The 25,426-nt window shown below is 37.9% G+C and overlaps 1 protein-coding gene across 2 annotated transcripts in view; it reads left to right on the top strand.

Moving 5' to 3' along the window:
- The first annotated feature begins 994 nt into the window (after nt 1-994).
- The window catches only part of GABRR3 (gamma-aminobutyric acid type A receptor subunit rho3), a 51,080-nt gene continuing 26,648 nt past the window's right edge, over nt 995-25,426 (top strand). The window contains exons 1-5 of one of the 2 annotated variants that reach the window (XM_045501738.1): nt 995-1,068; nt 2,868-2,994; nt 12,932-13,050; nt 19,741-19,808; nt 22,278-22,501. In XM_045501738.1, coding sequence (XP_045357694.1) covers nt 2,870-2,994; nt 12,932-13,050; nt 19,741-19,808; nt 22,278-22,501 — 536 coding nt within the window. In that variant the 5' untranslated portion in view covers nt 995-1,068; nt 2,868-2,869. Of the gene's footprint in view, nt 1,069-2,657; nt 2,689-2,867; nt 2,995-12,931; nt 13,051-19,740; nt 19,809-22,277; nt 22,502-25,426 lie in introns of those variants that run through there. The other variant, XM_045501739.1, reaches the window with a different exon arrangement.

Genomic DNA, 25,426 nt, shown 5'->3' with positions numbered 1-25,426 from the left:
AAAGGAAAGACCAGTGCTTAAGTACCAAGGTACCACAGGTAGGGCCACTCCAATATTATGCAATCTGACAGAGAAGGGAGAATCAGATAACAGGACTAAGAAAGAATGACCAGAGAGGTAAGAGGAAAACAGGAGAGTATGGGATCCCAGAAAGCAGGTGAAGAAAATGTTTCAAATAGGAGGGAGATCAGATGTGTCAATACTTCTAGTAGACCAAGCATGATAAAGACTGAGACTAGACCATTGAGCAAGCATCCTTCAAGTTGCTGCAAGACAAGAGTAATCCCACTGTTCCATGTAATGTGAACCATAAATCCCTGACAGGGTTGTAAAATGCCATGTCCCAAACTCACTTAGCACAGAGCACTTTTTTACAAAATATCTCCAGTGTAGCCACAAACTACTTTGGGAAATGTTGGTGTAGATAATGGTACTAAGTGAAGAGAATAGACCTTGGTAGCCTGGAATGGTAGGATCAAGGGGTCAGGCCCTGCATCTCATGAGAGCACTGAGGTGGAAAACAAACTGTATCACAAGGAAATCCTCCAGCAGCCAGTAGTTTAAGACCAACAACTCTGCTTACATGTCTTCTATTGATTGGCTCTTTGCAGAAGAGGAAAGCTTACTGACCCAGAAATACATGAAAAAAAAAAAAAATGCTCCAACATCTGTGAAAATTAATCAAAGGGAACCTTGTTCAGGATGAAATCCGGAGGTCAGCAGGGGGAGCCCTCACACCCTACCACTTCTTGTCAATTGGGGACCCAACAGGAAGAGACAGACCATGCCAGACAATACTCGTTTTTAAATATCCCAGCAGGAGGAAGAAATACTTTCTTACAGCCCAGCCAATGAGAGACTGTCACAACTCAGCCAATGAGAAGCCACTACACTTCAAACTCTGTTTATTCCAATGGACTTTTTGTTTATAACAGCCCCTCCCAACCTTTCCTCTTCCTCCCTAAAGATTTCCTCTCTTTTGTTTTGTGGATTTGCCTCTGTCTTGCAGTAGCTTGCTTGGCGCAAATTGCAATTCTCTACTATTCTTTAATGAACCTGTTTCTGCTGGTAAGATAACTGACAGTTTTAAGGTTGACACTTCTCGAGCCAATAGGGAAATTAAAATTAAAACTACAACAGCCATTGGATTAGGTAATATTTAGAAACCTGTTAATACAAATTTTTTAAAAGATTTTTTAAAATGAGGGCTCTCGTTTTCTAGTAGTGGGGTTGTAAATTGGTATACTCACTTTTATGAGCAATATAGTATTATCCAGTAAATTTGAAGATGTAAAAATTGTTCAGCCTAGCAGTTTTACTTCTAGCCGTACAGTTGTGCACAAGGATATATTTACAAACATTCACTGCAGAATTGTTTATAATAGATTGTTTATGACAGAAAAATAAGACATAATGTCCGTCAACAAAAGAATAAATAAATTAAATGTTAGTCATCCACGCATTGAAATGCCATATAGCAGTTAAAAATGAATTAAAACTAGAGCTACATCTATCAACATAATAAATCTCTCAGCATAAAGCTAAGAGAAAAAGCTGATTGCAGAAGTAAAAGTATGACACAATTTTTATAGCTTTTGAAACATGCAAAAAGGTTGTATGTTATTTATGAATATATACATGTAATAGTGTAACTTTATATGATGATAAACACTAGAGGATAAGGGGAGAGGTAAGAATTTATTACATCTTTCTGTATATTTGTAATATTTTATATTAAGCATATATTTTAAAGAGGAAAGGCATGCCTAAGAAGCATACAAGAAGGTTTTAATACATTGGCTAAGAGAAGATGTCACCTAAGTCAAAATAAATTAATGTGGTAAAGCAATAACCCAAGATACAAGGTGTCAAGGAGACAAATCAATTCCGGGAAAATTTAAGAATTTCCTTCACATTCTGTTTCTGAGAAGAAAATGGTATTTTTCTTAAGTCCTGGTAAACAGGTCAACTGTTGCTATGTTGATCACCTTGTGATATTCCAGCTGGAGAAATTTAATTTCACTGACATTCTCATTCTTTGGAACTTTACAGACTTAGAGGGAGTGTTTCCTGGGGATATTTCTACTCTATAGGTGGAAAGAACTTTTAGGAATGCTTGTGGCCATAATTTATCAGTGACAGTGTGTTTCTTTCCCACTGCCCAAGGCTAATTTTGTTTTTATTTATCAGGTTGTTTACCATATTAAATCTTAAACTGAACCACTTTTGCTTTCAATGGAATACACCATCATTTTAAAATATGATTATTTGTTCAACAAAAATAATAAGTTAATGTTTTTCTATGTACTATGCCAATCTGTATGCATATAGGGAGAGAAAGATTCATTTCTGGTTAAAAAGGCCCTCCAATGCATAATTAAAATTAAATTAATCATCTTTGTTCTCTTTAAGCATATTATTTTGCTGAATCATTAAATGTATTCAAATGATATTGTGTTGGATTAAGGGGATTTAATGCCTAACCTCACTTCTTTGTCGGCCGGGGACCAGACTGCAGCTCAGAGTTTATTGAGTAGGGGATCAAGCATCTCACTAAGCACCTTCCCAGGAAAGAGGGACTAAAGGATGGAAACTGAAAATGAAAAGATCTGCTTTGTTTTCCTTAAACTGCTGAGCCAGTTTAACTGCTGAGCTCATCTGTCTGATGAGCCAGACAGATGTTTGCCTGTAAGTGATGTGAACCTATTTAATCTACTAAAACAAACCACACCATATTGAAGGCAATGCCTCTCTTTTTTCCTTGAAACCTTCTACGTGGCACTCCGTTTACTTTTAAAGAGCCACGTGAGGAAACAATACTGATAATAATATTGGTTGCGTCCATCTACATTCCTTTCTTTTGGAAGAGATGATCCTGGCTTCCCAGTTGGTCTTCCTCACCTGTATCTGGATCACACTGACGCCAGATGTTTTTGTTGCTTCCGAAATCAAGAAGTCCTACCAGCGGTGCTCCGCTTCAGTGAAAAGAGCCCGGTAAGATAGTCAGAGTCTACTCTCTGCAGTCATTGCCCACTTTCCCTCACCAGCTGCCTCACACCTGTGGGAAACCTGGAAACCAATCTCCATTGTATTTGTGGTGGTGATTGTCTCTGGAACTAGCGATCACCCATCAAAATTAATCACTTCTGGTTAGCGTCAGAAAGATGCTAATAAATCTTGGGTTCTGCTGGCAATTGTATGCTTATTTTTGGAGAATACAATTATGGGCTCAGGTCGGGATCTTCTTTCAGGGAATGTATTTCTTCAATGAATAATGTATCTATTACCATTAATGACACATGTTTAAAGTTTTGTCAAGTTTTCTTGAGTAGAAATTAGTCTAAGCAACAACTTCTAATGTCAAGCACTTAGAGAGTATATAGTTCCACAAATTGGTAATATAGTAATGAAAAGCATCAGACCATTTGTTACCTTTCAAGACGAGTTTCCATACCTTTGAAATATTATCCTGAAGGTCAATACATCATTATTACTATCTTATCATCAATAATTGAGAGCATATTTGCAAATGCCAGTGGAGGAGCAATCTAGTAGAGTGACTAGTTCATCCTGCTTTGCCAGAAACTCCCCAGGTTTTAGCACTAAGTGTCCTATGAGTCCCTTCTGTCCCAAGCAAACAGGAATGACAACTCACCCTAATACTCCAGGATCTTTAATAAGCAAAAAGTGACCTCTTGTTCCCTTTCACCACGCACAAGATTTTCAAAAATACCCAGTAGGGGAAATTGAGGAATGAAGGTGAGTAATATCACTTAGCCAATCTTGGCAATCAATGAGGTGACAGATGTTTCAGCCAGATTGCCCTCATATCTTGAATATTTATGAAGCACTCACAATAATATCAGGAAAAAGAACATAAAAATTTAATAAATCCTTGTGAAGCCTCAGATTTAATGATCGGAAACAAAAGAAGTGTGGAGAGGTTGGGAAGAAAAATTTACTAGACTCCTTCCTGATTTCTGCTCTGTTCTTAAAAATCACGGGCCACCTCCCACACTTTTTTTGCATGCTCAGATCTGAGATAATATGAAGTTTCATCCAGTTTAACCACCTTCTGAGTCTTATTCAGGCAATTAAGAAAGCAATATTTGGGAAACATGGGGTTATAACACCAGACTGAGGAAAAGGGGGATTGTGATAAGAGCTAACCCATCACACTGGCCCACTATCAGTGATAGAGTTGCTGCAGGATAATATTCTTTGTGTATTTTTCAGGTGTTCTTTAAGGGGCAGGAGGGGCATCAGTTCTTTGTGGTGAGGTGGGAATTTCTTATGTTAGAGGTCTCATTTTTAGACCCTATTTAAATGAAGAGGGCATCTCAGGGTTTCTGCTACCTGGGGTCAAGCATGTCTGTTTTCACTTCTCTGTATCCTAGGTGAGGTACCCCTTTCAGCATTAAGCTGGAATATTATTCATTAAAATTTATATTGCTTTCTTTTGTTCTTCAAAGAAAAATCCTCTAGGGCACTAGGGATTGAGTAAGCCATCAACCCTGGTTCAAAAGTAGCCACTTAGAATGAAAGCCAGTCATTTTCCCTGGCTGAACAGAGTAATCCAGCCAGCCAATTTCTGAGCTGTCACTCGCCAGTCTCTCATGCAGATTTGAAGGCATTTTTGACAAAAACATGGAAATTACTGTATATGGTAGTTTCTAGAGTAGGGAGCCCAGGATTCTTCAGACCTCAGTCTGTGAATAAATACTGTGAGGTTCTTTGCCCCACACCCAATCTCATTATCAGTAACTAAATAAGTAATGATTTAATTAGTTAATAATCCATTCTCTCATGACATAAGAGAACTAATAGAATGAACATGGAAGAAAGACCTGATCTTTCTTTGAAAATTATCAAGTGGAATTTACATTACTTTGCATTTATGCGCATTAATTTGAGCCAGTTTTCATTCAGTTGGGTCTTTAAATGCTTTGCTATTATTTTTTTTTTCAGAATATAATCATACTCTTTACCCAAAGATTCCCTTTTTTTATCCAAATATTGTTGAAATCTTCTACCTAAAGATATCCTTTGTTTCTTAAAAACAAAATAGGAGGAAAAGGGGAAAGGTGAATAAAGCAAGTTTTGGCAGGTGAAAAATGTCCCTGTTTTGCCTAGGAATGAGGTTTGGCTCCCTGGTGATACAAAGAAGATTAGGCATATAGGTTCACTGAATATTTATTCATTCTTCTAATGGTTGTCTTGGGTGCCCTTTATATGCCAAGTCCTGGGTCAGGGATTATGGATGCCAGGGGAACAATATGCTGTCTCAGGTCTTAAGAAGAGTGAGTAGAGTATGGACTCTGCCTAAACGGGCTTGCAGGAGATAATTGTCACATTTTCAGGAAATCTATTTGCTAGCTGTTAAAAATAAACATTATTAAAAATTAAATTATATAAACATACAATTAAATAATTTTTTAAATTTTTTTAAATGTTATTTTTACTTATTTTTGAAGGAGAGAGAGAGACAGAGAATGAGCGGGGGAGGAGTAGAGAGAGAGGGAGACACAGAATTTGAAGCAGACTCCAGGCTCTATGCTGTCAGCACAGAGCCCAACGCGGGACTCAAACTCAGGAACCGTGAGATCATGACCTGAGCCAAAGTCGGACGCTCAACCGACTGAGCCACCCAGGCGCCCCAAAATAAATTTTTTTAAAGTAATAAGTACTTCAGACTCACCACTTTCTAACTCCTTTACTACATTTTACCGTTACCATTGTTCTTCAGGTTATTTACATCTGTTCTATCTATATGGTAGAAATCCATGCTATACTGTGTTATCCTATCCTATTGTAGTAAGTGATGTTAAATCATACTACACCATATTATGTTATATTATATCATATTATATTATATTATACAGCCCTACACCATGGGCTATGCATGGCTACATGCATGGGCTACAGCTCCATCAGGTCAGCCATGAAATCAGCCATGTGGGAGTATTTACATCATGGAAATCAGCAAACACTACAAATAGGGCTGTTTCTCTCCTGGAGAACAACTTGTTAAACATTTACACACATTTGTGAACCTAACATGAAAGGCCAGAGGGCCCTAGCGATGGCAAATTCAAGTGCTACTGCAGGTAAGACAGAGGGCAGTGGCAGAGGTTGTACTACTAGAGAGGATACACTGCTCTGGACGCAATAGCTGGTCAGGTCCAGCCTTTTCTTGTAAGAAAACTTGAGCCCAGTGTTGCTAGATTCTTTGAGGTTGTAAAAGAAGCAAGAAATTAAGATTTTCACGTGAAATTTTCCAATATCATATACCACATGGGCTAGTCAAAAAAATATCTGCAGACCAGCTCCTAATCTGGTCCAATTTCCTCATTTCCCAGGTAAGGAAACTGAGACCTCACCACTGAGCTCATGATCAGATAGAGGCCCAAGGAAGACACAGGAACTGTCGTGTCTTAAGTGGGGGCCTTCTCTCTGGCTGACTCTTCCACAGAAATGTTCATCTGTATAGGTTTTTTTCCTTTATAAGAGATGGGTTATTGACTAAAGTCAGGTATGTATGTCCAGAATTCAGGAGCTCAGGAGCAGTTCAGTCAAAGCCAGAAGATTTGCTCTGTATAGTGCACCATGTTGTCCCTAAGAAATAGCAAAAGCATCAGGGACCTAGATATAACCACTGGATCCAGAAGTATGAAGGTTGTCTTAGTGATCAAAGCCTGGATCACCTAATTTCCCTACTACTTTATTGCGTCCTTGGATTTGTATCTATGTAGCCTAATAGATCATTTTTGCTTCATTTTGTATTTTTCTAAAGAAAAATAGTTAAGTCTATGCAAAGTTTTTTAAATGTTGCCTATACATTATTTGAGACTCCTGGGCCTCTATGTGTACTGGTTCATAATAGACCTTCAGTGAGAAAAAAAAAAGTCCATGTTAAGCAGCAGGACATGCTTCTAGAATGACAAGGAGAATGGAATGATAATGATGAAGTTTTGGAGTGGTGGTGGGGGTCCAGAGCCAGTAAAAAGAATTCTTGAGACATCTGTAGTGCAAAAGATGACTTTATTAAAGCACGGGGACAGGACCTGTGGGCAGAAAGAGCTGCACTGGGGTTGTGAGAAGTGACTGGTTATATACTATGGAGTTGGGGGAGGTAAAGGCAAAAGGGAGGCCTCCAGAAGGATTTTCATATGCTGAAGAGGACTCATAAGATGCCAGGGGCCTTGCTATTGTCAAGCTAAGGTTGTTTTTGATCTAGTAAGGCATGAAGCTTAAGACAGTAGGAGGTTCCTAGAGAAAGGTTAGCCTCTGCATTGCCTCAAGTATTTGTTAATGGGGTACAGATTATAAAGAAATTTAATGTTATTTACATTTTCTTCTTCACAGTTATTCCCAACATCACTGTGGAGGGGAGGATGATGCTAGGGCTCCAAGAAACTTGAGTCTATGGGTTTCAGGAGGGTAGGCTATTGGCAAGATTGCCTTTTTCTTGTAATTTACTAAGACATTTATAAACTGATGAAGACTTATGTCCTGCATGACTATGATCTCTATCAGTTAAGCACTGGTTTGTGTTTTTTTTCCCTTGGTTTTTTTTTTTTTTTTTTTTTTTTTTCCTTTCCTTTGTTCTTGGGCAGCCAGGAGTGCCTGAGGAATGTAATCCCTCCTTGGAAGGGGGTAGGTTGTTAGCTTGTGCTTTGCCCTCAGCTTGCCTTATGCTCCCCCGTCAACAAGGTGGAGAACCACGCCTAGATCTTTATTTGGAAAAGATCCAAGATGGCAAGTCCTCCTTGTTCTAGATAGTTTATAAAGCATTTATTACACAAATTCAATAATGGAATTTTACATGGAAATAATACAAAGAATCTCAATTATGCTTTCCCTTTTCCAAGTTCTAATCCTTATTCATATATCTCCATGATTTTTAATGTTTGAAATTACAGTATAGAAACCATTTTGTATTTTATTAACTAATTATTTTCTACATTGTTTCACAGACATTATAATGGTTGGTATTTTTAATCATTCCATATTATTACTTTGAATTAAAGGACCAAAATTACCTACTTTATTATTGAACACTTATTTTCAAATTTGCACTGTTGTGAATCACAGCAGTAAATATTTTTATGCATGTAATTTTCCCTGTAGCAATAAAACTATAATATGGATGGAAATGAATTATGAATCAAAGCATAGGAATTATCTTCATAGCTCTTGAAATTGATTTCTAAAAAGGTTTTGCCAATATTTATGCTGCCATATACAAAGCATAAATGTTTCCATTTCATCATATCCTTTTAACATGGTTGGCTACTAAGATTTTGTGTTTGGGGCTCATTTAATAGGTATAAAATGGTAGTTATGGTCTTAATTGGTATCTCACTGTTAACTCTCTTAGATTAAATGTTTTTCAAAATGCTTGTTAATTATATCCTTCCTTGAATAAGTAGTTTATTCATGTCAACCTACTTGTTTTCAACTAGTTTCATCCTAGTAAACTAATCAAGTATATATGCCCTTCAGAAAACAGTTTTGTAAAGTAACCTGCTGAGTGTTAGTGACTCAATTAAAATGAGTTTTTGTCATTCCATTAATTTAACTCTAATGCATCAGAATGACTTATATTTTTTTGCTTTTCCTTATCTGGCTCTAGTACTTTTTCATTCTTTGCCTAATATGTCCTCCTCAAAGACTCTTAATCTCCCTGAAACCACTCAAAATCCAGCCTTTTCTTCCCCCACTTTCTTAGTCACAAAATTATAGTAGAATTTCTTTCTTTTTTTTAATGTTTATTTACTTTTGAGAGAGAGAGAGAGAGAGAGACAGAGCACGAGTTGAGGAGGGGTAGAGAGAGAGAGGGAGACACAGAATCCGAAGGAGGCTCCAGGCTCTGAGATGTCAGCACAGAGCCTGATGAGGAGCTTGAACTCATGAACCGTGAGATCATGACCTGGGCCGAAGTCGGATGCTCAACCGACTGAGCCACCCAGGCGCCCCAACTGTCTTTCTTTTTTTAATGTTTATTTATTTTTGAGAGAGGGACAGAGACAGAGAGGGAACAGGGGAAGGGCAGAGAGAAGGAGACACAAATCCAAAGCAGGGTCCAGGCTCTGAGCTGTCAGTGCAGAGCCCAACACAGGGCTCGAACTCACAGAAGGTGAGAATATGACCTGAGCTGAAGCCAGACCCTCAACTGACTGAGCCACCCAGGTGCCCCTATAGTAGAGTTTCTGATACTGAGGAGAAGGGGAACATGGAAATAGTTTTCCTTTATTTCATCCAGGAAGGAAAAGATTCTAACTCAAAGCAAAAATTGATAACTATTACCAAGACATACACCTACTATTTCTTAAACAGTGTTTGTTATTCTTTGTGGGAAAGAAAAGACAAAGATTAAGAACGCTCAGGTAAGCCTCTTTCACAAATTGAGATTTCTTTGCTTTATCCCATCAGGACTCTGCCTTTTAGAAGGCCCTCTCCTCAGACAGAAGTTATCCAAAAGCTTTCTTTCAGGAGCTACTAAAAATGAAGCTTTTTTGTTTTTTTCTAGAAGAAGGGAGAGGGCAGAAGACACAAAGTGTTTTAAAATGGTATATATATTTTGAATTAGACCAGAAAGCTCTGAGCTAAGTCTGATGTTCCATCATATATTGAATGTCCCCTTATTAAGCATACTTGCTTCTCTTGCCTTTGTTCTATTTCAGTCTTCACTTTATTAACCTTTACATCTATCTTTTTTTGTTGTTGCATAAGCCAGGGTCTTCAAGCTAGGAAACCTATACTCCTGAAGTATAATGTACCCCTCAGGGTACATTCAAACTATCAGAGAGGCATGTGGCCACGGATAGTTTTAAAACAATCAATTTCTGGATCTTTGACTTCCTTTGACCTCTTTCTTAGAATTGATCTACCTGAAAGCATGTCTTCAGTCTCCTTTAGAGCATCCCTTTAATTAAATTATTGCTCTGTCTCATTTGGCAGAAAAAAGGCGTACATCTCCCTCTTCCTGAATATCACCTTATGTATTGCCCCAGTGTATAAAATCCTCCTAGGTACAAAGAGATCATTATAAATATTGTTGTTGAGTAGTGGATGACTCTAGTTTAAATAACACATTGTTTTCCAAACTAGGTTGTTGTTTTTTTTCTTTGCTTTGAACAAAATTAAAAGAACCTAATTAATTTGTCAGGTTACAAATCATTAGAAATAATTATTGATGATAGATCACGATGTGAATTTTGGAAACTAAGAAAGAATTTAAAAAATCAAGTTACGTTGCTAAAACAACGCTGACACAAAATTTCTTCAAATTTTATGTATGTGAAAGTTTTTTAATACTTTCATCTATAAAAGTAAAGAACAGGAATAGCATTTATGCTAGAATAGAATGATGCTAGAATCGTTTTCATCCTAGCGATGAGTAATATCCATGTACATGATATAATTGGGGAAGATGTATAATCACTTCATTAAGAAATCCATTGCCAATAAAATTTTAATAAGTATCTATCAACATTTATATGAGTTATGTTTTGCTCCAATTGTAATAGTCATAGATGCTAATGTGTATACATAATACACAATAGTCAATGTGTATACATATATTCTTGCAAAGAAATATGGTGAGGTGATAAAATTCTATGAAGGTAATAAAATGGAAATACAAGTTCAAAGAAAACAAGGAATGATATAAAGGGGAGTTTATTCTTCTTTTTAAAGGGGGAGTTTATTCACTTATTTTAAATTGCATAGTGTGGGTATTTAGATTCATTGAATACATTAAGAGGAAGGATATGGGTTTTCTTCTAAATTTTCAATATTTAAGTAATTTTAAAGTTTATAATGAGAAAATTGTTGACATCTATTTAAATGTGTGAGTACGTAGATTTTCAAATTCTTTTAGAGGGTATGTAAGCCACATAATCCTTTGTGAAAAATAGATGAGGTATAAATAAAGTAAAAAATAAATAAGTATGGGACATCTCACTGTGCATCAGAAGAGCCCTCAAGTTAAAAATAGTGTGTGTGCTTTTGCTACCTGCCAAGAGTGCACTTCACATAGGCTCTGTGTTCAGTGTTCTTGGGAATCTTAATTAAGATTTATCCTTTTCAATCACATGATGCTTCTGAAAATGTATGCTTCCAAAAAGACAAGTGATGGCCATTTTGTTATATTATATTACCAAAGGAATTCACAAATTTTCATGAGTTTCTACCCAAAGCTACACTTGAGTTTTCCTAAAATGATAACAATTAGCTAGCTTTTATTAAATGTCAACTGTTTTCCAGACCAATGGTTCTCCTAAGAAACTGTTATAAATGCAAACTCTCACATCCCCAGCCTCTTGAATCAGAAGTTCTGGGAATAGGTCCCAGCAAGCCAGGTGATTCAGACGCATGCCAAAGAAGATAATATTTAATATTTATAAAACATCCTGGCATGAGACCTTGAACATAAAAGGCATCTAATAAACACATTAGCTACTATTAGTTTTTCAATAAATAGTTCACTCTAGCTCCTTTAAAAGAAAGGTTCTAGTTAATTTGAGATCCTTGGAAGAAATAGTTCTATATGTTCACTTATTTGTAGAATATAATGACTTAACAAGTTTAAAATCAAACTCATTGTCTTCTACCCAAGGCAGATTTCTTCTTCCAACTTCCCCATTTCTCTCAATGGCAAAAATACATACATAAACCTTTGAGGGTCTCAACCAACCATATGGATGGTGATAGGTGCCTTCAAGCCTGGACATATTTCTTGAATCAGCTGCTTCAGGATGTGAAATTCTTACCATCAAAGTCACTTTATTAAGCTAAGAAATCGTATCCACAAGTCTTATGTTAAAGTTCACATCTCTTTTCTGGAGAAGACATTTATTAATGCAAAAGCATATCAGGAATTCAGAGTAACTAGAATTCACTTAGTAGCCCCTTCAATGCCTGGTGTTGTTCTTGCTGCTGCTGCTGATGACGACAGTGAAGATGGCAGGCATGTTTCTCTGGAAGGAGCTGAGCAAAGTCTCTAGCACCCAGAACAAGAGAGCTGCTCTAGTTCCAGAGGAGCTGGGCTTCCACAGACATTCTGCTTCCACACTTAGCAAATCACTCGAAGTGTGTATCACAGGACAGAAAATGAGTCAGGGGGATCCAGCAACTTTCCCGAGTTCACAGACCCAGGGAGTAACAGAGTAAACCCCCACATCAGACTCTGGGAACACCTGAGAGGCCACTCCCCACTTTGCCTACATCCTGGATAACTGTAGGTGAAAATTGACTGTGCTCACTTCACAACTGGACCAGACATCAAATCCAATCAATTGTCAAATCCATCCATTTTTCCTTTGGATCCTTCTCCATTCCCATTGCCATCCCTCAGGTCCTGGAACCCACTGCAGACATTCTACTCAAATCTCAACTTGTACCCATACTTTCTGCTCCTTTTGTCTTTGTCAAACTATTTTCATCAGTTTACAATTCTACAGTGATTTTGTTTTTGTTTTGTTTTGTTTTGTTTTACTGTCTTGGTGCAGAAGTACTTTGACTTCAGTGACCCCAAGAATCACTTAGGTAACATGTTTAATGCAGATTCCTCGGCCTTGTTTCCTCAGGCTTTGGTTTAGGTGATCTGGGGTAAGGTGGTAGCGATAAGGTTTTCCTGGTCTAAAAACCATATTTGCAGAAATACTGCCTGCATTATGTAACAGTGCCTTACATCCAAACTTAGTTTTTTATATAAGTTGCTCCAAATTTTGGGTTCCCTTACCTGCCCCACCTTTATATAATGAAGAGTAAATGTTGGCAGATCTTTAGCTAAGTGTAATACAAGCTGAGAAAATGAGCTTCTATGTATATATTTCAGAGGATACCATGTTGAATACAGAAGGCTAACCTAAATCAAAACACCCAGAAGTATATGTATCTTAAAACTATTTTTTCCCCTTTGGAGGGAGAGCAAACAAGAAACCAGAATGAGAAACAATGACAGCACCAAAGCATGGCTCCTGAAATACAAACAACTTCTCCATATAGAGGACCATGATTTTGCAATGAGACCTGGATTTGGAGGTGAGTATTATCTTTCTAAAACTCTTATGTCTAGGGTGCCTGGGTGGCTCAGTTGGTTAAGCAGCTGACTTCAGCTCAGGTCATGATCTCGTGGTCTGTGGGTTTGGGCCCCGCGTAGGGCTCTGTGCTGACAGCCCAGGTCCTGGAGCCTGCTTTGGATTCTGTGTCTCCCTCTCTCTCTCTGCTCCTCCCCTGCTTGTGCTCTATCTCCCTCTGTCTCTCAAAAATAAATGTTTAAATTTTTTTTTATTAAAAATTTAAAAAAATGAAACTCTTATGTCACAATCCATTGCGCTGTCAAAATGAAGCTGAAAATTTGAAGCAATTAAGACCAAAACACAAGCAAAGACCATCTATTAAAAAAAATGTTTACAATGATACTGTCTTGAATGAGAACAATTGATACATTTTAAATTAATCACAAAGAAGATAAATATCTTTAGTAAATATTCATATTGTTTACTAATTGTAAATAATATGTGTTCAATAAATAGTGAATGGATATATACTGCCTATACAGCAGCTTATTCTTTCAACTAAAACCTGTAAATTGTATTATGTAATGATATTCATGAAATCTTGTTGAATAACCTTATAAGCTGGAGTGCCCAGCTTTGGTGGAAGGACTAACACACCAAATGCCATGGCTCCCTATGGAACAACTCTGTTCAGGTTTCTCCTTCAATCACTTCCAGCAACTGAAGTTGATCAGAATGTTGGAGTGCCAAGCACTGGGCTGAGGCTGTTAATGCACTAGCTTATTCCACCCTCCTAAGAAGTAGGCACTATCGTGATCCCTCCTATTCCAGTGTGGAGACTGGGAGAGAGGTTAGGAGATTTGCTCAAAGCCATGAAAAAAGCAGTATGTGGGAGAACCAAGATGCGAGGGCAAAGAAGGAGGACAGAAGAAAGCCATGTAAGGACATACTTGGAACAATGTCTTTCCTCAGATTGTTTAATGAGCATACAGTTGCATCACAGAGGGTACCAAGTTTTCCAGAGACACACAGAATGTGGTAAAATCAAGCAGTTAATGTGAACTCTCTGCCTTACTGCTAAATCCATCCTGATTCTTCTATCATTGACCTAAATTCCCCATTCCTACCATTCCCGAGCTGACAACTTTTCAGAATACTAGAGGTGTGGCTGTGACAGAAGTGAATGTGAGGCTGAGAAGGCAGGAGCCCTCAGCTGTAGAACAGGTGCAGCTTTTTCAAAAATAACGAATACTTTGATTTTTGGCATGGGGTGGGGGAAACATGACACTTGCTATATCGTGGTTATGACCAAGGGAAGCTTGTTGGTACCTCAGAGAACTCACTTGTTAGCAGGTAAAATAAAACAGTACATCAAGTAGTTTTTATGTTGAAGGATATTTGTTGTTGTTTAATTTCATGGAATCCATTGGATTGCAATTCTGAGTGTCTAGCTTTGATTTTATTACATTCTTGACTAAAACATTAGCAGGCATCAAAGCCACCTGGGGGATTCTTCACAACGAATTACTGAGCCCCACCCCCACCCCCAGGTTTTAATTCCCTAGGTCTGGGTGGGGCCAACTATTTGCATTTCTAATAAATTCCTAGGTGATGCTGATGAACCCCGTCTGAGAATCACACTTGATAATTGCTGAATTCGATTGTCAGCATCAGAGTAGATCTTGGTGAGTTTCATTTTTGTTTTTTCCAGAGAATTTCTCACACTTATTGAACTGAATTTAAGGTTTTAGATGCCTCTAAATTAATCAAGTTAAAGTATGTCCGTGTTTCACTTCCAAGGCCACTTCTTTATCTTGTTTTCTTCACATCACTGTTCCTTAAATGTGTTCCTTACTGCAATTCTCCTAAAGATGCCTGAGCCCTCAATTTCCATTCCCAACAGACCGTTTCTTTCCCCCAACCAAAGTTTGCCCAAAGTTTTGATAATATGCTCTACAACTATCATGCAATCATTCTGTACCTTGGTCTCCATGATTCTATACAAAACTTCTAAATTCTCCTCCATCACCATTTAGTTGGAGAAAATGTTATGAAGAGTAATTTGCCCTGCTGCGGGCCTTTTTAGACACTAGAGGGCGCCAGTCTCACAGGAATGGCTTGGAACTGGCGTCTCCTGAACAGCAATTAGAACCCCAAAATGATGTATGCTCTTCAACACCAATTCAAAACGCTGCCCTAATTCCTGTCAGTTTAGGTTCCTCAATTAAATGAATTCCTATCTTAGAGAAAAGGGTTTCTCTGAGTCTATTTTGAACCACTGAAACCCAGAAAGATTAAGAGAAAAATGACTGTCCTTTATTTGGACCTTGAAACACGCACTCTGGAAAGCTTTATTGCTCAAAATGGTTCAAGGGCCAGCAGCAGAATCACCTGGAAGTTAGTTAGAAATGCAGAAGCTCAGGCTCCTTGCTCAGGCTTTCTGAATCAAAATCCACATTTTAATAAAATCCCCAGGTGATTTGAACACACTTTACAATTTGAGAAACACGACTGTAGATTGCCAGGTGAGGACCCTCTGTTCTTACCTTAAAACACTTAAATCTTTGTTCTCCCTTCCGTGTATCATCCCCATCCCCAACAAAAACATAGAATTGACCTTACATTTCCACTTGTTTTGATCTGTTAGAGATAACCTGTTAAGATTTTGAGTGGGAATCATTTTTTTAAACAATTTTATTTTTCCTGAGGCTACTTTGTGGGGTTATTAAAAATGCAGTTGAAACGCTACTTAGTGGCAGGTGGCAAATCATCCCACGATGAGGAAATTTTTCTGACAGTCGTGGACTGGGGCTAAATGGTGTCCAAATGTCTTACATGTTCAGTCATTTCAGGCAGAAAAATCCATAAATTCAGTCCGAAGTGTCACACTGGTAGCTCTGTGAAATACAGTCCTTAACCTTCTCTTGTCTTGGTCAGAACAGTTCTTCCTACTGGTGACCCATTTCTCTGTTCTCTCAAGGCTGCCTTCCTGAGGAAATCAGGCTGCAGGATATAAATGACAAGCTTTAATTTATCTTCTCTTTCTTTATACTTGTCCACAACATAAACACATGCACATACCTCTTTCCTCTTGAGCTAAATGTAACTTCAGCACTTCTCTTGCCTTAATGTGTTTTCCTAATTAGCTTTAACATTAAAACCAGCTGCTACCGCAGTGTTTTTTACTTTTATAAAGCATTAGAAGATTAATTGACTCATTATGTGGAAACAGGAGGATATAAATTTAGGGGAGCTTTTTGTTTAACTTGGGTTGTAAATTGCAGCTCATTTTCTTTATGTTTTCCCCACCCTTTACATCTCTCATCACTAAGGGCTTTTTTGATTCAGTCCTAGAGATGATGATTTCTTTGGTTCTTTAAAGTGAAATCAATTTAGCATCTAGATACTGGCTACTGGGTCCAGTCAAAAGCTAACGTTGTGAGAGCCGCTTGTATAATCCATGCTTGTCAAACAAAAGGACTAGACTGAGAGCCAGAGGGACCTGGCCGTATTCCTGCATTAACTAGCTTTAGGTTTCAGGCAAGCTCTCCAGTATCTCTGAATGAGTTAGGTCGTATGTCAATTGCATCTAACATTGGCTCAACCTACCTAACAAACGGCTATAATGACAATATGGGATAAAATATTGTATAATGTATTTTAAATGCACTATCCACATAAGATGTGTAACTGTTATTTAACTCTTATCCCAGCCTATGTAAAAAATAGACTGGCAATCTATGTATGTAAAAAAAAGACTATAAATGTGTGTACTACTACCTAGACAATGATCCTGGGAAATCAACACATGATAATGGTTAATATTTATTTATTTTTACTGTATTCCAGATGCTTTATATATATAATTAATGAAAGTATTTGTGAAATTGTTATCATTCATGCTGTTATATGTATGACTGATCCAGTAGATGCTGAACAAGTTAGTTGTTAAGCCATTTGAATGGGGTTAGGTCAAGGTCTTGACATGCATTGTTTTGCTTAGTCTCACAGCAATGCTATTAGGGAAGTACCACAGAATTGTTCCCACTATTTTACAGATAAGCAAACTAAGCTCAGAGGAATTAAGGGATTTACGGAAGTTTGGCTTCAGTTCAGGTTTAGTGGATAGAAATTCTATGATTTTTAATGTATCTGCCTTATTATTACCCTTTCTCTGAGACTCAGCTCCTTATCTGTAAAAAGAATTTTTGGCACTTATATGTATCTCCACAATTCTGTGATTTTGTATCTTGCCTTTATATGCCCCTCACTCTCCACACGGTTTTCAGGAATGTGTAGATTCCCAGACCCCAGACAAGGTACACTTGAGCATGAAGTTCAAAGGAGCTAAAAATGAGGTCAGATGGCATCTGAGGGCAAACACTTTTCTTCAAAATGGCAGAGCTCATCCCCACAAGAATAGAATAAATCAAAAGGAAAAAAAAAGAAATGTAGAATGTTTCTAGGAGTCCATTCCTAGCCATGTTTCTACCCCACTCTCAGACCAGCCTTCAAACAACCCTGAGGATCTGTTGCTCACCCAGTGGTGACATAACTACCTCCTTGGATGGTGGCTTTATAAGACTGCCCCAGCCTTGCAGAAATACTCATTAGCAACTGGGATCTACTTACAAGTCACACGATCCCAAATGCAAATTGTTCTCAGGTTTTGTCATGAAATAGGAATTCTATGAGAAGCACTGTATCATTTTCTAGTCAGAGGTGGACGGATTATCTAAATGTTTGAGTGTGGGATTGGGAATAGTAGCTTGCATTCCTCGGAGCAGGTTCACATTTTTGCTGAATTGCAGTAGCAATAACATTTATTTAGTGCCATTTATTGAGCACCAATTAAGTATACTAGCTGTGCATTGTTTCTAGTCCTCAAATAAGTCTCCAAGGTGAGATTTTAAAGGTGAGGAAACTAAGCTTAGAAATGTTACTTACCCTAGATCACATATGAGTGATCACACATAGAGTTAGGTTCAAACTCTAGTCTGTGACTCTAACACCGGAATTTTAACCAGGACATTCCTGCTACCTCTCTCTAAGATCTTGGCAAGTCTTTCAGTCCCTTGGAGTATTGGAGTTAATGGAAAGATGTACTCATCCTGAAGCCATCCTGAAAGGCCATGAAGTTTTATTTTGATATCCATACTAATTAAGGGAAAAGAGCAAACAAAACAAAAGCATTAGGGCTGAACTCAATAAGTAATGGAGTAATACTGAATAGTCCCCAAGTTAATGCATAATCATAATTATCATTAAACAATTTTTAAATATAATTGTCATAATTAATGTTGTAAAAAGTAATTAATCCAATATGGCAGGAAGTCATTAGTGGTTAAGATGCAAGTAAGGTGTTCCTGAAGCCTGGAGCAGAAATATATTTGAGTGACAGACCCGGGGCCTGTCCAGCTACAACCTCTGTAAATAAGGAATGATATAAGGGTATATTATGGAACATAAAAGGAAATCTGTATTTGTAAAAGGAAGGTATCTTCAGCCTTAATGAAGGGAGTCAAAGATGGTGGACAGGGACTGGTGAGGCATATCTTGTTTTAAAATAAGTTGCACATTTAAAACACAATAATTAGGTGCTTTGTTGAATTGTATGCACATGTATGTCACATATAGCACATCCAGACATTAATTAGCCTCAGTAAGGAAGTTTTCTAGCCTGACCCTTCTCATTCTCAGAATCTTGACTAAAACAGCCACCTGGGATCCATCTAGGCAAGATTTCTATTTTTTCAAAAATAGTTGAAAGCATTTTTTAAAACTCAGAATTATACAGAGACGATAAGATTTAATTGAGAATTGGTCACAACCTGGTTCTCTGAGGTCCAACTGCAAACACATCTCAACACTGGTCTCTCTGAGGTTTCTCCAGTTCTGACTTTCAACACATTTTCATCAAACATATTTCTTTTTTTTTTCAAATGTATTTATTTATTTTGAGAGAGAGAGAGAGGAAAAGGGTAAGAGAGAATCCCAACCAGGCTCTGCACTGTCAGCGTAGAGCCCGATGCAAGGCTTGAACTCACAAACCGTGAGATCATGACCTGAGCCCAATCAAGAGTCAGATGCTTAACCGACTGAGCCATCCAGATGTCCCTCAAATACATTTGAAGGATGTTTGCTTCATCCGAACTGCAGGTTGTGGTTACTGATGTTCTGCAAAGGGACATCTGTGAATGTTTGACGTTCCTGCACAGCACTATACTATCATCTGTGTTCCTCTAGTCTGCCATGCACAGCCCAAGTGAAAGAGGCTGAGTTTTTGGCAAGAGAGAAAAGGCTTCCACACTTCCCAGAGTCATGAATTCCATGACTACACTCCCTGACTATAAAATATGACTCTTACCATAGAGAACCCATAATTCTACATACTCTCAGACATATTTTTGAAACGTTGTTCCTTTTTAAATCACTACTAGCTAAAACAAAAAAAATTGAAACACTATTTCTATACTCTAAGTATACTATAAGAAGGAAGATATTGAGTTGTTCATAAGCAAATATATAATAATTATTGAAATAACGTTTATTTATACATGTGCCCTTTTATTGTCATTGACTGTATGATAATATATTGATGGATACTGGAGAAATTTGTTGTTAATTTGCAACATTGATCTCTCTCTGCTTTGAATGTTTCCAAAATAATTTTAATGATTTCTGAGTATATCATTCATTCTTCTTTCTTAAGGGTCTCCAGTACCAGTGGGTATAGATGTCCAAATTGAAAGCCTTGACAGCATTTCGGAGGTTAACATGGTAAGTTTCTCCACAAGACATTGGTCTTTCCCTGGAAGGTAAGAGAATAGTGTCAAAATCACTGGTGCTTTAATAAACCATTTTAGTTATGTATGTTACTATTATATATTTTTCTTATTTTACGTCATAGAGTTGAAGTTGCTTGGCTCTCTCTATTCACTTCTTTCTGCTTGAAATTTAGATTGTATGTATTACTTTTATAATATGCAAATACCACAATTAAAGATAAAATGTAAAAAAAAAAATGAAGATATATAAAAAAAAAAAAAAAGGAGAGAGAGAGAGAGAGAGCAAGGTTGGGAATCTCTTAAGGAAGCCAGATCTAGAAAACATTAATCAATGAAGTTGGAAGATCAAGAAATATTTTTACATGTATACTTAATATTTTTATTTATAGTGATTCCTCCAGCTAGTTATTGCCATCAAAATGCTAGCTGAATGAAAAGTTATAGGACATATAAAAATTCCAACAAATTCTAAACAAAATTTTTTATGACATATTATATCTTGTTTCAATCTTCAATTAATGTTCTTCTAGTCCTTATCATTAGAAAATTCAATATTTATTTCAGTTCACTCAGAAACTTCCTTCATTTTAACACTACTCCAAAGGCAATAGCACAGATAGTACTCACTATTAAAAAATGCCTTGTTTAGAAGGTTTTGGGTCTTATCTGACCAAAATCTGCTTTTACTGACATTTTCTTGAGCCTGTTGTACTCTAGGAGCAAACATTCATTTCCCCTTTCCTAGCATAATCTCTAAATTATCCCTGAATGACTCATTGTCTCCACCCTCTGCCCCTAAAACCCGACCTCATCCTTCTCTCCTGATTAAAGTCTTCTCTGGTATTCAGTATCAGCTAAAACTGGACTAGGTTCTCCATGCCCAATGAGAAAATGCTTTCTAATTATAAGTGACACCCAGTGTTGGCTTCTTTTGCTTCTCATTTATCATCTTCCCACCCTGTCATTCACTTGCCCTACCCTGAATTCACTTTCAATTCCTTGGAGTTTTACCCCACGCTCTTCTCAACATGCTCTTCCGCCTGCTTTCTCATGATAGTGCCCACTAGTGATGATGTTGATGTATCACTGACATGTACCAATGTCTGCTATTCCACTTCCTAGGCTCTGTGTTTGCCCAGTGACCTTCAGATCAGACTGAGCACCTAATTCTAAATATATGCTTACTAAAGCAGTCCATGCACTAACCCACACAACTCCCTATAGAGTAGTGTTAGGGGAATGAATGAATCATTCTATTTATTTGCGCTCACCCTAATCCAAAATTAGACATGGCTCATGCTCCCTGATTAACCAAGAGCAATAATACAATGTACCTCTATTCCTAACCTAAAAAACAAAAAAAACAAAAAACAAACAAACAAAAAAAACAAATCTAGTTCATCATTAATTGGTGACTTATTTGTAGTTTACTGAAGTTTGTCTTTTGCCTATGTAATAAATGTCAAAGTTCTATCACATGTAACTAGTTAGACAATAATTTGAGTATTGCTGGGAAATAAATGATAGTAAGAAATAAACAATTGTGAAAGGTGAAACACATCATCATTGTCCACACCCAATGACTTGAATGTAGCTAGGGGAGTTTCTGTTCAAACAAACAAAATAGTAAACATAGCATCTGAGAGCCAAACAAAGCTCAAAGTAGTGACTAACCAAATCTTTTTTTCTCTAAAATAACATTAATATAATCCCCCCCTCATATTTATCTCTTTACAATTGGGTTATACACTAACAATTCAATTCCCTGAGCCACACTGGTACTAGCTTCTGGGGAATATGCCATTTTAACAAATTCACAGGTAAGTCTTTTGCACACTAGAATTTGAGAACCACTATTTATTGGTATTCTTTCTGTCTCCCAAGCCAAAGAAAATCATTGTCTCCATCTCAGGATCTCTGACAGCACACTTACCACTAATAGCTCTAATAAATACTGTATCTATTTTTGTGGGACTGTAGGTTATTCAAATGGGGGGGGAAGGGGCTGTAGTTCTATGGGACTGTAGTTTTGTTCCTTAACAAAAACAATATAAATTTATGGATACATTATAAAAGTGAATATTTATTTGCAATAAAAAAAATAAGTCAAAATAAAATATTGGGCCATGTGGATTCAAGTCCTTTTCTTCTGAGATCTCTTTAGGTGATTGACCAGTACTTACACAGAAATGTTTCCCAGTTATAATCTGGCTTCCCTTACCCAAATTGAATTCTCTATGGTTCCCAGAAACTCAACATTCACCAGACTCCAGATGAAGGAGAGGTTCTGCAACTCAAGCTCACTGGATTTACCCTAAATCTACCAGAAAATACAATATACGTCATTCATTTTATATGTCATTAACAGCCATGCCAATCAATCTGGGACTAATGGTATTGATTGGTCATCCTGAACTATATTCTTAGTGGCTTTGACTTGTCTCTGTTTCTCTCTGCCTAGGACTTTACAATGACTTTTTATCTCAGACATTACTGGAAAGATGAGAGGCTCTCCTTTCCTAGCACAACAAACAAAAGCATGACCTTTGATCATAGATTGATCAAAAAGATTTGGGTGCCTGACATATTTTTTGTCCATTCTAAAAGATCATTCATCCATGATACAACTGTGGAGAACATCATGCTACGTGTATACCCTGATGGAAATGTCCTTTTCAGTCTCAGGTAAGGAGGGCTATGGACCGTCTTTGGCTTCCCTATGCCAGGGTGGTCTACACTAAAGTTAGTGCACCTCACTTCAGGCTAAGCTCACACTATTACTGTCTATTTAGTCATCCTGAAGACTGAGACACAGCAGAAAATATGATTTTTCCTTCTACTAACTTCAGATTTTAAAGAATAGTTTTCTAGTCTAACTCTACCTATACAGTGTATTGTTGGAGAATGATAGAAAAGAAGATGGGACAGAGTGGAGCTGAATTATGGAAATCCCTAAAAGCCTGGCCCACAGTTTTATAGGTACATAAAATTGCTTTTCTTCTTCACCAACTACATACTACCAAACAGTCTTAGAATCTTGGATTAACTAGTTTTCTTAATTATCTCCTTCATTTTTCACAAGAAGGTATAGTCATCATTCAAATTACTGCTAATTTGTTCACTTCCTTTTCATTTTTTTTTAATTCAAAACATTTTTTCTGGGGCGCCTGGGTGACTCAGTCAGTTGAGTGTCCAACTTCGGCTCAGGTCAGCCCATATCGGGCTCTGTGCTGACAACTCAGAGCCTGGAGCCTGCTTAGGATTCTGTGTCTTACTCTTCTCTCTGCCCTTCCTCTGCTTGTGCTCGCTCGCTCTCTCTCTCTCTCTCTCTCCACTAAACGCTAACAAAAAATTTTAAAAGCCACCATTTTTTCTGACACTATGCTATAACAGCACTCCATCTTTAATGCACTATATATTCTTTTAGCCTAATAAATCCTGTACATACTGATGGCTTATCATTGGTAATTCTTAAAATGTGTAGTAAATCCAAGTAATTCAATTTTTTTCATATCTTAAAAATCCTAGGAAAACTCTATAGTAAGACTGTGGGGGGAAAAAAATGGCTCCCTGAAAGGTATCCATGAGCTAGTCCTTGAAACATGCAGAAGTTACCTTATTTGGCGAAAGAAAGAAAAAAGGCAGAAAGAAAGAAAGAAAGAAAGGAAGAAAGAAAGAAAGAAAGAAAGGAAAGAAGAAAAGGATCCTTGCAGATATGATTAAGTCAAGGATCTTGAGATAGGAAAATTATCTTCGATCAGTTGGTTGGGATCTAAGTGCTATCCATCATAAGCATCCTTGTTAGAGAAAGGTAGAGTACGATCTGACATGCAAAGAAGAGTAGAAGACAATGTGACCATTAAGACAGAGAGTGGAGTGTGATGCAGCCACTAGTACAGGAATGCCAGCAGCTGCCAGAAGCTGGAAGAGGCAAGGAATGAATTTTCCCTAAAAGCCTTTGGAGGGAACAGGACCTTTCTGACACCTTGATTTCAGTGCGGTGATGCTGATTTCAGACTTGTCCTCCAAAACTGTGAAAGAAGAAACTTCTGTTGTTTTAAGCCACCAAGTGGTAATAGAAAATTAATAGATTCTTTTTGCTCTACACCTTGTTCACTTTAGTGCAAAGATGCTATTGCCATATTGATGTCAATGTTTTTAAAAATGCAATGAAAGAGGGCTGCCTGGGTGACTCAGTCAGTTAAGCCTCCAACTCTTAATTTTGGCTCAAGTCATGATCTCACAGTGCTGAGATCAAGCCCCGCGTTGGGCTCCATGCTGGGTGTGGGGCCTGCTTGGGATTCTCTCTCTTCCTCTCTCTCTGCCTCTCCCCCACTCATGCTCGCACATGATCTCTCTCAAAATAAATAACTATTTTAAAAAATGAAAATAAAAATGCAATGAAAAGGAAAGTACCGCTTTCAATAGAACTTTAAAAAAATGTTTATTTTGAGAGAGAGCATACAAGAGCAGGAAGGGGTGCAGAGAGAGAGGGAGAGAGGACCCCAAGCAGGCTCAGTGCTCTCAGCGTGGAGCCCGACCCAGGGCTTGATCTCATGAACCGAATTGTGAGGTCATGACCTGAACGGAAATCAAGAGTCTGACACTTAACCCACTGAGCCCCCCAGGAGAACCACTTTCAATAGAAATTTTAAGTCAGGTGTAACATGGGACTCTAATAAGAACTAGAGTCGGGCCTTACCAGGAATCAGTAGCACAATGGCAGCATCTGGCCAAGGTACCAACTTTGTAAAACTTTTAACTTTCCAAAATAATTAATTTTGATGAAAGAATTAGTTGAGTAGATTGTACCCTACATATTCCAAAGAATGATTTCTGGCTCCTGGGAGATGACCTCTAAGCCCTTGAAATATCTTGCCTGTTGAGAAGATCTTTGTTTCCCCTGAAGCCTTGGGCCACACCAGGAAGTCTATGCTAACAGTGTGATCTATGGGGGAGGCTTTGAGCTACCCAGTAGCAGCTTGACCCCTGGAGGGGCTGGAGACCGAGGTCAGCCAGACCTGTGTGACCAACTCTCAGTTAATACCTTGGACCCCAAGACTCAGGTAGCTCCCCTGGTTGGAAGTCCTCCATGTGTGTTGTCACACTCACTGTTAGGACAGTAGCACTGCCCACATAGCTCCACTCGAACAGGACAGATGGAAACTTGCTCTTGGTCTCGCCTGGACCCTGCCCTCTGTGCCTTTCCATTGCTGATTTTAATCTGTGTCCTTTCATTACAATAAACCATAACTGTCAGTGGAACAACTTTGATGAGTCCTGTGAGTCCTTCTAGTGAATCATGGAACCTGAGGATGGTCTTGGGGAATCCCCAAACAAAGGAGGACTCAAAATTGTTGTCCACACAGCTATTCCAGTTGATAGCAGAGCCGGTCAAAGCCCAGAGACAGGTTACCTGGTTCCAGGCTTGGTTCTGACACTATCTACTGACAGAGATTCTCTCTTTGACCAAACTCTGCTAAGGCTCCTCTGAACTTACTTCTCACCTAGACTCTGACTTTTGAGCTTCCATGTTTATCTCTGCTATGTCCGTTTAGCCAGAATCCTCCATCCATAATATCTGCCACACCAAATCTGATAAGATTCCTC

This window comes from Leopardus geoffroyi, chromosome C2, assembly GCF_018350155.1.
Source record: "Leopardus geoffroyi isolate Oge1 chromosome C2, O.geoffroyi_Oge1_pat1.0, whole genome shotgun sequence".
NCBI lineage: Eukaryota > Metazoa > Chordata > Mammalia > Carnivora > Felidae > Leopardus > Leopardus geoffroyi.
The sequence above is the reverse complement of the archived record's forward strand: the minus strand, read 5'-3'. Positions and strand labels throughout refer to the sequence as shown.